This window comes from Narcine bancroftii, chromosome 4 (genome assembly GCF_036971445.1).
Source record: "Narcine bancroftii isolate sNarBan1 chromosome 4, sNarBan1.hap1, whole genome shotgun sequence".
Lineage (NCBI taxonomy): Eukaryota > Metazoa > Chordata > Chondrichthyes > Torpediniformes > Narcinidae > Narcine > Narcine bancroftii.
The window spans coordinates 299,767,916-299,781,451 of record NC_091472.1 but is presented as its reverse complement, the minus strand read 5'-3'; the positions used below and the strand labels follow the sequence as shown (position 1 = coordinate 299,781,451).

General features: G+C 39.6%; 1 protein-coding gene across 28 annotated transcripts in view; it reads left to right on the top strand.

Moving 5' to 3' along the window:
* Positions 1–13,536, top strand: part of LOC138762153 (myosin-IIIb-like) — a 550,501-nt gene that overhangs the window by 108,122 nt on the left and 428,843 nt on the right. For 27 of the 28 annotated variants that reach the window (XR_011356778.1, XR_011356777.1, XR_011356779.1 and 24 more), the window contains one exon: positions 7,390–7,542. Coding sequence is in view for 22 of the 28 variants with exons in the window: in XM_069935663.1 (XP_069791764.1) it covers positions 7,390–7,542 (153 nt within the window). In the remaining 6 variants the exon portion in view is untranslated. Of the gene's footprint in view, positions 1–273; positions 512–7,389; positions 7,543–13,536 lie in introns of those variants that run through there. The other variant, XM_069935672.1, reaches the window with a different exon arrangement.

Below are 13,536 nucleotides of genomic sequence, written 5' to 3'. Positions count from 1 at the left end.
GAAATCTGTGGACAGTAGTCATTGACACATCTACACCTGCCTCCTGAAGAGTATTTCTGATCTGTCAAACATACCTTTGGGAATTTTTCTTCATTATGATGAGAATTTTTCTGTCATAGCAATGGAAGTCTTCCTTGGCCTACCGGTCCCTTTGCAATTACTGAGTTTACCAGTAAGCTCTTTCTTCTTAATGATGTTCCAAACTGTTGATCTTGGTAATCCTAAGATTTGGGCGAATAATATTGATCTTATTGTTTTATTGTTATTTTTCAGCCTCATAATGGCTTCTTTGACTTTCTGGTCACAACTCTGGTCCTCATGTTAAAAATGGCAACTACAGACTTCAAAGGTGATTAAAAGCTTAGAAGCAAGTCTGGCTCTCTTATACCTGCAGCAATGAAGTAATTAAACATACTGAGAAATCATAAACACCTGAGAAGCCAAATAGCTGAAACATACTGGTAGCCTGAAATGGAGAAACTATGTATAAAAAGTGCTTCATTTCTACATGGTCAAACCACAATACTGTATATTCAAATAACCTTAAATAAAGAAAGAAGTAAATCTCAAAAGTCTGCAGACACCGTGGCTGAAGTAAAAACACAATGCTGGAGGAGCTCAGTAGGTCAAACAGTGTCCTTTATATAGCCAAGATAAAGATACAAACCCAATGCTTGAGGCCTTTGTCAAGATATGGAAAATGTTGGCAGGTGTCTGAACAAAAAGGTAAGGGGAGGAGGAAGTACAGTAATTGGTGGAGGGATGGCTAGGTGAATAGAAAGAGAAGGAGTGGAGAGCTGAGGGAAAGAAGACAGGGGGAAGAGAGGAAGGGAGAAAGGAGAGCAGGTTAACAGAAACCAGAAAACCAAGACCACCTGTAATTTGGAGAAACAACACATGATTTTCCACCTGGGCATGGAACAGCTCCTGGTTTTGATGCTGTAGATACTTGTGTAATCATCAAATTTTTGGAGCACTTTTTTAGGCCAAAAAAGGGGGTGGTTGACTTTTACATGACCAAATCTTTGATCTTGGTAAGTACCTGCATCGTTCAGGATGCTGGGAGCTTGGATGGGTGGTAGCTGGGACGTTGGGAGTTCAGATGGATGGATGGCTGGGGTGAGGATCTGTGGTCGATAGCTCAGATGGGCTGGTAGCTGGGACGAGTATCCGTGGTCGGGAGCTTGGATGTGCAGGTGGCCAAGGTGAGTATCCATAGTCGGGAATTCAAATGTGCTGGCAGCCAGGGCATCGGGAGCTCTGATAGGCAGGCAGCTGGGTTAAGGGTCCATTGTCAGGGTGTCAGAACTCTGGTGGGCAGGCGGTCAGCCAAGGTGAGGATCTGAGGTTGGGAGATCGGATGGGCAGGCCACTGGGGGGCAAGGATCCACGGTCGAGAGCACAGATGGGCGGGTGGCCAGGGTATCGGGAGTTTGGATGAGTGGGCAGTTGGGGCCAAAAATAGGGGGTTGACTTTTACACAGGTCATACTAAAGTACCTGATTTTGGAGTCAAAATAAGTGGGGGCTTGATGATTTTATGGTATGGACGATTACACAAATATGGTTACACAAATAGATATATATGATACTTAGTTTCCTTCTTTCTGATCAACCAATGAATTGTCAATTAATGCAGTTCTTTAAAGTTAGATTTCAGAGTCTGGACAGAGATGTGCAAGTCCTTAAATATGGTTCTTTTCAGACCAAAATCAATTATTTCTCCTTTTTTCAAAACCATAAGCAGCCTTTTCTTCAGTTTCTGCTGAGAAGGTACCTCATCCTCACACATTTTCCACACATTCTGTGAATTATCTGATGCCATATTCCCATGAGCATTTTCTGGATTTCCCAAATAAAGGTGGACAAACTTGTGCAGTAATTCTAAAACATTTTATTTTGAAGCAGGTTTTCAAATGTATTAATCTGGATAATTTTATAATCTTCCCTTTTATTTAAATTATAAAAATTGTGCAATGCCTAAAATGTGATAGCCCTGAATGTAATACGTGCTTGAATAATCAGAAGCCTGCTTTCCATAGCATCGGCTGTCAATTCTTAGTGTAATGCTTGACAATCTGGACATAGCCTGTTCCCTTGATTTTCTGACTAAGTAGCTGAACAGCAGATTGATTTCTTAAGTGCTTGTTCAAACTGGGGAAAATCGAACACCAAAGAGATCAGCACTTTTATGGTCATCTGTTAAAAGTGAAGAGCTTTCCATTGTAAGCCAGGTGACAAAGCCACATTACATTTGGTGTTGGTGTGAATGCTTCATTATGAACAACCTGCTGAACTCGAAGACAAATAATGCAGCTTCAATCCATTAACTGATGTTGGCTGAAATATTGGTAGTTGAGATACAGTTCATAATTTATAACATAATTTATGGAGATTAAAATCAATGCTTCTGATTTGTTCCTCAATAGTTAATATTCAAGGAATCTCTAAAAGCAACAGATCTGTTTGATGCCATCCTGTGAGAAAGGAGGGCACCCTTATATTGTTTCCTGTTTGTGCCAATAATGTCCATTAGACTGGTTCATGTGATATAAAACTCTTGCATTTATATAGCAACTTGAAGACAGGATATTATCAAATAAAATTTGACAGCTTGCCAACTGCAATAATGGGACCAAATCCTTGGTCAGTGATGTTTTAAAGAAAACAGGAAGCACCAGCATTTGAGTGAACATATCTCAGTAAAATCAGCAACACCCAAAATGATCAGAGTTGGAGGTGCATGGAGATCTGATGAGGGCTGCAGAATTCAAGGAGGTGACAGAGGTAGAAGGGTGATGTCAAATGATTTGCAAATTTCATGTTCAAGTTCAGATTTATTGTCAGAGTACATCACATGTAACCCTGAAATTCTTTTCATGTGGGCCAGGCAGAATTTTTACTCATCGATAGTGTAAACTGTACACCAGAAAAAGGTACATATAAAAAAGAAAAAAATATAAATAAACTTGCAAATACAGAGAAAAAAATTCAATAATAATAATGTGAAAAATAAGGGTCCTTAAAATGAGTCTCAGATTGAGTGTTGTTTATGAGTCTAATGGTGGAGTGGTAAAGATTATTCCTGATCCTGGTGGTATGAGTCCTGTGGCACCTATGCCCAGGGGTGCAGAACTAATTTTTTAGGTGTCGGAGCTAACCAAAAATGGCGACAAGGAGGTCTCACAAAACCTGGCTTTGATGGCTGCTCAGTTGTATGACAAAGTATTGCACGGTTGCACTCACTTGATTTTAACACTACAGAGAATTTGACTATAACTTTCACTCATCACGATAACTATAGATCCCTCACTATTTAACTTAAAATGTATTAACTGGAAATATACAAAGTCTCTAAGTAAGCACCCAAGCACCCCATGGTCTTTGAGATGGACTGAATAAAGTCTCCAAGTCACTACACCCCAATCTTCTAAATGTACTGGAGGGTGTCCCCCTTTCCTGGATGCCCTCATGGGGTGAAAAACATCGAACACAAGTATGACTCCTCAACTTTTCCGGAGGTTTTATCCACTCCGTCATGTATTGACAAGATGGAGAAATGTCTCCACCTTCATGGCAATTGTCAAATACTGGGCACATCCCACAACGTGTCCTCATCAGGTCAGTGTGCTGGATGATTGCATTGACTGCTTCATACAGCTTAATTTTTCCAACCACCCTACCAACAGTGCCTTCCTTTGCAGCTATAAATCTCTATCTTCTCATTGTATATCAATGCATTCTGAATGGTTTCTATATATTCCATTGACAGTTCCACCTTTCAGATTCCCACTTCACAGATGTATTTCCACACTTCATGAGATGAAACATATGAACTGTTATTCTGCATCATAGGACTTTGTTTACTTTCCCATGCCACCTCAGCCTTATTTTGATAGAACTTGAAGCACTGTTGGTTCAGCAGTTCCACAAATCTCGGTCCCAGCATCCCCAGCTGTCCCTGTCCTGGCCCTGGTATGCCTGGCTGTCTTAGCCCCGGCTCTTGAATTTGGCTGCTAGCTCTCCTGGCCCCGGTATCTCCAGCTGACCCTGTTCTGGCCCTGGTATGCCCGGCTGTCCTGGCCCTGGCTCTTGAGTTTGGCATTTCACCTTCTCTCTTTCACTTTACTGTTTTACTTATTCACTTTTTTGTTGTTTTCTTCTCGAGTTTCTTCCTTTTGTTTTCCCGCTGCTTTCATTGCCCAACGTTGTTCCTTTTGCTGTTCTCTTTTCTCTAAATATTCACCACTGATGTCCTTTTATAGAAATTCTGTAGATCCCATTGACCAGATTGTGGATTTTTCATCCTAGTCTCCACTTTGTCCCCTTTGGAAATATCACTGCTGGTTGCTCAAGACTCAGAGGAGTTGTAATTCATTTGAAAATGGCGCCAAACTTCCACTACAACACAACTCCATATATTTGACGTCACACGCACATGACTTACGCATGTGCTTTCCCATAACACTCCCCACCCCCCCATCCCAACACCGACTTCCGTAAAATCCCTGCTGCATTTTATATGCTGCCACTGTTAAACCCCACTACAGTAGTTTAAATTCCCCGCTTTTTTGCTGTTTTTAACATTGGTGCCAAAGTGGCACTCTGGCAACACTGCACCCCTGTCAATTTCCTCAATCCTGATGGCAGAAGTGAGAACAAAGCATGTCCTGGGTAGTGTGGATTTTTCATCATTGCTGCTGCTCTCCAACAGCAATGTTCCATGTAGATTTTCTTGATGGTGGGGAGAGTTTTGCTTGTGATGCACTGAATTGCATCCACTAGCTTTTTTAGGGCTTTCCACCCATACCACGCCGTGATGCAGCCAATCAGCACATTTTACATGACACATCTGTAGCAGTTTGCCCAAGTTCTGATGACATACTTAACATTTACACACTTCTAAAGAAGTTGAGGCGCTGACGTGCTTTCTTCACGATGACATTAGTGTGTTGGGTCCAGGAAAGGTCCTATGAGATAGTGATGGCGAGGAATCTAAATTTGCTCACTCTGTCCACCTCTGATCCCTCAATGATCACTGAGTTGTTCACCTCTGGTTTTCCCTTCCTAACTTGTTCAAGACATTTCCAATTTGTAACCATTCAATTACGTGAGTAATGGATAATATGGGTATCAAAGATATATGGAGAGAAAAAAGCAGCCAGAGAGAAAAATATTGGAGTAAGCAGATAAAACGTAAGGAGAGCATGGATGAGCTGAGGTGAAGACAGAGATGTTAAAAAGCTGAAAATGTTTTGTTGCTGAATCAGACAGATTCACATACAAAATTACAGTGGCAAATGATCTGTTTTTTATATATTTGTGTCCTCTAAAACATGCAAATTAACAGCATGGAATTTAAAGAATAATAGATTTATGGTTACTAGTGATTTTTCTATTCTGATTGAAATTTAGGTAGCTTGAGCTTTGGCAAAAATAAATACAGTAAGATCACTTGTTTGTAACTGCCTTGTCTGCATTCTGTTTCATAGTGATATTTTTTCCCTAGTTGTTAGATTTTAAACGTTGTCATCTGATTTACTGTTAACAAAATGGAAGTTTACATCATTGAGGGATAGCAACATGAACAATGTTATCAGCAACTCCAAGCTGCTTGCAGATTTTCAAGCCATGTCATGCAGAACCAGATGTAGGTGTCTGGTTTTTTTTTGTTCATGGGTAATAAATGCTTTATCTTCATTTTCTAATTATGGCAGCAAATAGGTGCTCAATGTGACAAAATGAAAATGGTGTTTAGAAGCCGAGTTGCTGGATTGCATGAAATGGCTGCAGCCTATGGTTAATGTAACATGGATGAATTCTGAGAATTAATTTTCAGCTAAGAAAGCCTGATGAAGGCAGCCAGAATGTCAAACAAGATAAGGGATTCAGTGTCACAGGACTTTGAATTTTTGTTTTGTGTTGGTGGGTAATGTTTCAGACCTCATAAATTAGAGGTGGTAGCATGGGCTACATCTTAAGATAACAGTTGATGTTGAGTATTAACAAAATAAATGAATAATTACATACTGAACAATTTAAATACACATTTGCAGTTTATTTAGTCGAAGCCTATAATGTTATAAGAAACGATTTTCGAATAAATATTAGAAATGCAAACCATTTTATGCCAAACATTGAATCAAAAATGTATCTAGTAATATTAAAATGTAGTAGGAACATATGAATAGAAATACAGTTGAATTTCCTGTCCATTTTTTTTAAAGAAGAGCTGAAAATTAGGTCTCCTACCATAATATTTCAAATGTTTAAATGTTGATCAGCAACCAAGGCAGTTGTGAATTAAATTAGTAAAAATGATTAATTTCTGTCTTTGTTTGGACTTGTTGATACTTTTATCAAATGGATAGAAAAGGCGGGTGAGATAAATCACCACTGTTTTTACTTATACAAACAAGCTGCAATAAATAATTAGTACAAACAGCATCCACCAAACCTGCTTACATCATTGCCAGGAAAATGCAGAAATAAATAAAACCTGAGGTCGTGACAACCAATGCACAAACTGTAGCTGGTGTGAAGATAGAGGATTACGAAGAATCTCCTCAGAGAATAAGGTGTTAGAGCATTTGAGAAATTTGGCTAAACAAAGTGACATTATTCGCCAGTACATTCATAGCTCAAGGAATGGTGCTTGAATTTAATGATGATTCAATGGTAGGTGAAGCTTATAAAATAATGTCAATTAAGCATGTTTCTTTATCAGATCTTGTTTGTTATGCATATGCTTAACTTTGCACAATTTTCTGAAAGAGAAAGGCAAAGCTATGCTAGATTTAATGGGTCAAGAGTAAAGCTTGAATTGCTCATGTGTTTGGCATTGATACTTTAATTGCCAATTTTATTCTGAATATTATTTTCTTCAATGCTTGTGGGGTAAAATTTATTTTACTATTTTAAGCAGCTACCAAATAATATTCCAAAATTATAGAATGATTTTATTTTCTGAAAACAGAAAAAGACTTATCTCAAATAAAGCAAAGTTAATGTTCCAGATTATTGATTGAAGTTGAGTTTTCAAAGCTATTACAATTACTTAGGCTGTTGACATTTTCTCTTTTTGATTCTGTAATTTTGGGCTCTAAGGTATCATTTAAATCCATTTTAATTAATTGCTGTAATTTCCTAAATGTTAAAATGATAAAGTGACATTTATCCTTATTATAATATTTGCAGGATTTTGAAATTTTTTGGCTTATTTAAAACAGTTACATTATCTTATCACTTGGTTCTTAATATTTATAATTTTGTATTCTCCGATCTCAGTTTGAGGTATTTGGATAATGTAACTGTCTCTACATGGATAAATCAACATTTAAACCATAGACGTTCAATACTTCTATTTGTTATTTTATGCCCCTTTTTGTAGATGCCTAATAAAGGATTTTGAAAAGCGTCCATCAGTTGCATTTTTGTTGGATCATCCTTTTATAAAGCAAGCTCATAGGAAGGGCGTAGCTCTACAGCAGCAGCTATCTAATCTGATCAAAGTACAGCAAGAAGAAAGTTTGACAAAAACTAGGTATGATTCAATATGATTAACTTATTGGTATTGACTGACATAATTTAAAATGGATAGTAATATTTGAAAATATTGTGTAATTGAACAATGTGTCACAATGCAAGTTATAGAAGCATCCTGTTAAATAATTCATAAGTAGTTTTGTAATGGTACAATCAGTGCAAGACTGAACAATAATTCATGATGAAATCCATAAATAAAAAGATCATTACAGTCCTTTCTGGAATGACTGTTGTTATTTTTATTACCACAAAATGCATGCAAGATTTTAAAGTTCATAATGTAAATGAAGGGACACCAGACTTGTGTACAGTTTACACCAGTCAACCAGCAGAGGGCTTGTTTTTTCTCCATCTGCATGTCATTTACCATTGAGGTTTTTTTTAGGGTTTTATTTTTTGTTTTTGTGATTGTGTCATTTGTGTTATTATGTGTGTAAATAAGAACTATATTTCCCAGCATTCAATGCGCACAATCGGGTGGAAACGGGAAGTGATATATGACGTGGGTTGTTGGAAGTTGCAGGAAATCTGTTGAAGCAGCTTAAGGAAACTAAAGTTGGTTGTGTTAAACCCACGTAAAGTCATTCTTGAAAGAACAAGCATAATATAATTGACTCAATGAAATAGCAGAGTCTGTTAAACATCCACATTGAAGTATGCTCCTGTATCATTTACTATTAAATATGTTAATATTTTCTCATATGTATTTACTTTCTCTAACAATATTTTGCAAATTTGTTTCCAAGAATGCATCCTCCTTTGTAATATATTTTGTTTGGCATACATTCTTTATTTAGTAATGTTTCTGACAGTTTGTGTTGCAATACTTGGAAAAGCCAGTGTGTGGCAGAATGCAGCTGTGCACAAAAGTGTTTTGCAGAATTTGTTTTAAAACACCATGGTATCAATTAATGGACACCAGGGGAGTTATACTTGAGGATTATGTTGCAGCCGCAAAGTGAATGATTTTGTTCTGAGATTGCTTATAGAAAAAATAAGCAGTGCCTGAGGGTCAAAGGGCAGGAAGAACTGAATGGCCTTTGCATGCATTGCGTATTTCCCATTTGCTGAGCATGCAAAAAAAGTTGGGTAAATCTTGGGAGCAGAAGGGGAGAAACCAGGAATATTAAAGACGAAACATACAGTGTCCTGGGACAGTTGGATTAGTGAATTTGGTTGGAGGAATGGAGAATCAATATTATGGAAGTTGAGGGAGAGAGGAGGGGGAGGTTGTTTGTGACTGTATGATGGTAAATGAAAGAGCTTGCTTGAATTGGACGAGTTCCGAGCACCTTGCCCTTTCTTTGCTCAGGTAGAAGAGCTATTCTGAGAGGGCAGCAATAGGTGCATCTTGGAAGAGCATTACTAAATTTTCCACCCAACACTTTAAAGTGGTATTGCATAGGGAATTAGTGAATATGCATATCTGATGGAGGATATCTAATATCAACAAGAAGTAGAAACTGAGAATGCTGGAAGTACTTGACAGGTTGGATGGTGTCTGTAGAGTGAAACAGTTAATGTTTCAGGACAGTGACCTTTCGTCAGGCTGATTTTTGTTTTGGACTGCATGTATCCTCAGCCTCCACTTCCTGAAATCTGCAATGTACAACTTAGTTTTGCTGACATTGAGAGCAAGATTGTTGTTCTGGGACCAGACAACTCAATCCTCAAACTCCATCCACTGTTCCAACATTACCAGTTTTTCAGCCAAAAACTATGGTGCCATCAGTGAATTTATACATTGCAATAGAGGAAATAGAGCAGAGGGCTAAGCACTCACCTTGCGGCATCCCGGTGTTATGATCCATGATGAGGAAGTGGTGATGGTAATCCTCTCCGAATGGGATTTTCCAAGAGGAAATGAATCCATTTGCAAAGGGAGGAACAAAGTCCCAGATCCTGTTTTATTTTTTAGTTTTGCTGATATGCTGGTGTTAAAAACTGAGCTATAGTTAATGAACAACAGTTGGACATAAATGTTCCTGTGGTCAAGATGATCTAACACCGAGTGAAGGGCCAGTTAGGTGGCATCTTCTTTTCTGGTGATAAGTGAATTGGGTCCAGGGTACTTCCTGAGGCAGGAGTTGATTTGCTCTATAACCATCCACTCAAAACACAAGGATTGGTGCAAACACCACCAGCTGGTAGTCATTAAAGCACGACACCTTGTTCTCGTTGGGCAATAATATGATGGCTGTCCTGAAACTGGTGAGGAAAACCTATACACAAACTTCACTAAATGGGCTGCGCAGGTTTTCAGGATGCAGCCAGGTACACTATCTTTGCCAAATGCTTTCTGAGGATTCATCCCCTTGAAGGTTCTTTTTCTGTTATTATTAATGACGGGAAGAACATAGTCTCCAGGAACTGTAGAATTATAATTCTGTTCCCTTAAGAAGCAAGCATGAAAGCAGAGATGCATCATAATTGCTGATCTTGCTTGATTTTGACGAAGAGGAAGGTTAATTTTAAAGAAGAGAATTAGGCAGTGGCCTGTCCAACAATCATTACATTACCCACACTATGAGATGTACCAGACATTACATTTTCTTGCTCAGACAGTAATACAATCCAACAGGTAACATGAGATAGTAGCCATGAGAACGTGTGCTTGTTCTTCTGTTGAGTTATGGCAATACCATGGTCCAACTATTTTATCGAGAAGAGGTCTCTGCTGGAACCTGCTATCCTCCTTGCCAATCACACCTTTTAGAAATGCAAGATCAGTTTGTCCTTCTCCTGAAATGGTGACTGGGATTTTTTTTAATTTGAAGGTCAGAATGAAATCCTCATTGGGTACATTTGCAGCTTGCAGGATTCGAACATTTGTGCTGATGAGCAATATGTCAAGAGTGAATTAGAGAGTCAAATATTTAAATATCCCACGTTGTAAGACTACTTCATTCTTCTTGGCAAAATCTGACCTGTAACTCCAGTTTTATTCTGTGAACTGGCCATTTTGTGTTGGTAATATCTCTCAGGGCTGCATTACCATTGTCAAAGCATCTCAGGTTGTAGGGATGGTTGGAGAATTGATGTAAGACACACAAAAATGCTGGAGGAACTCAGCAGGCCTTACAGTGTCCAAAGGAGGCAAAGATACAGAACTAATGTTTCTGGCTTGAGCCCTTAAAGGTATGAGCAGAAGGCAGGCAGTTGCCTGAATAAAAAGGCTGGGGGAGAAGGGGTAAGAGCACAGGCCAATAGACAAAGATGATAATTGGGCATGAACATGATTACAGGAAAGGAAAGTTGAGAATTGTTCAGGGGAGGAGCTGGCTCTGTGAATGCAGAGCTGGAAGAAAGGAGAAAAAGATAGAGGAAGGGGAGAGTTGGGGCTGAGAGAACGGAAACTGGAGAAGTCAATGTTAGTGCCATCTGACATTTCCAAACTCTCACTGTTGGAGTCAGACCTTCCCACCTGCTCCAAAAGGACATCAATGATACTGGTACCCAGAAGAGCAGGGTGAGCTGCTGTAATGACCATCACCCTGTATCACTCACATCTACTGTAATGAAATGCTTTGAGAGGTTGACCATGGCCAGAATTAACTCTCATCTAAGCAATGACCTAGATCCAATGCAATTTGCCTACAGCCACAATTGTTCAACAGGAAAAGCAACCTCAATGGCTCTCCACTCAGCCCTGGATCACCTGGACAACAGCAATACCTCCATCAGGTATTTTCATTGATTATAGTTCATCTTTCAACACCATTATCTCCTCTTTACCGGCCATCAAATTTCAGAACCTGGACCTCTGCACTTCCCTCCATCTGCAACTGGATCCTTGACTTCCTCATCAGTAACCACAGTCCGTGCAGATCCGTTACAACCTCTCCTCCTCACTGACAATCAACACAAATGCAACTCAAGACTGCTTGCTTAGCCTACTGGTCTACTCCTCTCTACACCCATGATTTTGTGGCGAGGCACAATTAAAAAGCCATCTACAAATGACCTGATGACATCATGATCATTGGCAAAAATGCAGATTGCAATGAGGAAGATGACAGGAGTGAGACAGATCAGCTAGTTGAGTGGTGTCACAACAACCCCTTGCAGTCAACACTTGTAAAATTAAGGAAATGATTGCTAACTTCAGGAAGGGGAAACCAGGAGAACACAAACCAGTCCTCATTGAGGGGTCAGCAGTGGACAGGGTAAAGAACTTCAAATTCCTGGATGTCAACATCTCTTAAGACCTATCCTGGGGCCATCATGTCGATGCAATTATGAAGAAGGCACACCAGCAGCTTAATTTCATTAGGAGTTTGAGGAGATTTGGTATATCATCAAAAACCTGCAAATTGACACAAGTATACTGTGGAGAGTATTCTGATAGGCTATATCATTCTCTGGTATGGAAGTGTCAATGCAAAGGGCAGAAATAGGCTACAGAGAGTTGTGAACTCGGCCGGTGCTGTTAGGGGCATTAGTCTTCTCTCCATTAAAGACATCTTAAGTAGGTGGTGTTTCAATAAAACAGCATCTATCATCAAGGACCCTTATGAACCATGTCATGTCTCTTTCTCATTTCTCTGCCATCAAGGAGGACGGTCATGAACCTGAAGACATACACTCAATGTTACAAGAACAGCTTCTTCCCCTCCACCATCAAATTTCTGAACAGACAATGAACCTATGGACACTACCTCACATTTTCTCCTTTTGGATTTTTTGTTTGTTTATTTATTTAACTATTATTCAGATAATTATTTATCTATCTAAATTTATTGGTCTATCTATTTAGACATACAGCATGGTAACCAGCCATTTCAGCCTATGAACCAGTGTCGCCCAATTACACCAAATTGACTTTTGAACAATGGGAGGAATCTGGAGCCCCCCTGAGAAAACCCATGCAGACACAGAGAATGTACCAACTCCTTACAGACAGTGCAGGATTCAAACTCCAGTCCTGATTGCTAGCGCTGCAACAGCATTACATTAACCAGTATGCTAACAGTGCTGCCCAATTATTTGTTTATTTATTTATAATGTTTGTCGTTACATAATTGTAATTTTTGCACCTTGTTCTGCAACCTACTGCTGCTGCAGAGCAACAAATTTCATGGCACATAATGATAATAAATCTGATTCTTGTTCTGATCCAGTTTGAGAGTGCCCAGACAGAATATGAGGTGTTGTTCCTCCAATTTGCAAGTGGTCTCAGTCTGGCAGTGCATTGGCCATGGATAGACATGCCAGCATGGGAGTGGGGTGGGAAATTGAATGGGTTCCCACAGGGAGATCCCCACTATTGAGGCGGACAGAGTTAAGATGCTGCACAAAATGATCTCCCAGGCTCTGTCCAGTCTTTTTGATGTCAAGGGGACCATCTGATGTTAGAGATGACCCCTGCAGATTAACAAGTGAAGTCAGATCTGTCCATGGCCAGACAACAGGTCTCAGACACCTCTTACTTACCCCTTCAACAGGAACCCACCAAACAATGTCAAGATACTGTCTCACGTACCATCATAAGAATCACTTCTGGACATCTCCCTCCTATGTTTCCCACCCCTGCACTGTCCGGTTTTAGCTCCTACCCAAGATACTCAAACCCATTTATCTAGGTTGTCCAATTGTTTCTGCATGCTCCTGCCCCACCAAACTAGTATCAACTTACTTCAACTCCAATTCCCCACCTCCGGTCTGGACCTTCCCCACTTACGTCCTTGATATTTTACATGCCCCCTCTATCTCTTCAATTACTTCAAGTTCTCTGAACTTGATCACCTCATTTTCACTATGGATGTTGAATCTTGATACACCTCCATGCCCCATAAGAAGGTCTTAAGCCCTTCATTTCTTTCTTAGCAACAGACCAAACCAGTTGCCCTCCACCATCACCTGGCAGAACATGTCCTCACCCTCAATATCTTCTCCTTTAACTCATCCCACTTTCTCCAAGTCAAAGGAGAAATCAGATGTGACCCAGCTATGAGTGCCTTTTTTCTTTTGACTCTGTGGAGCGATCCATACT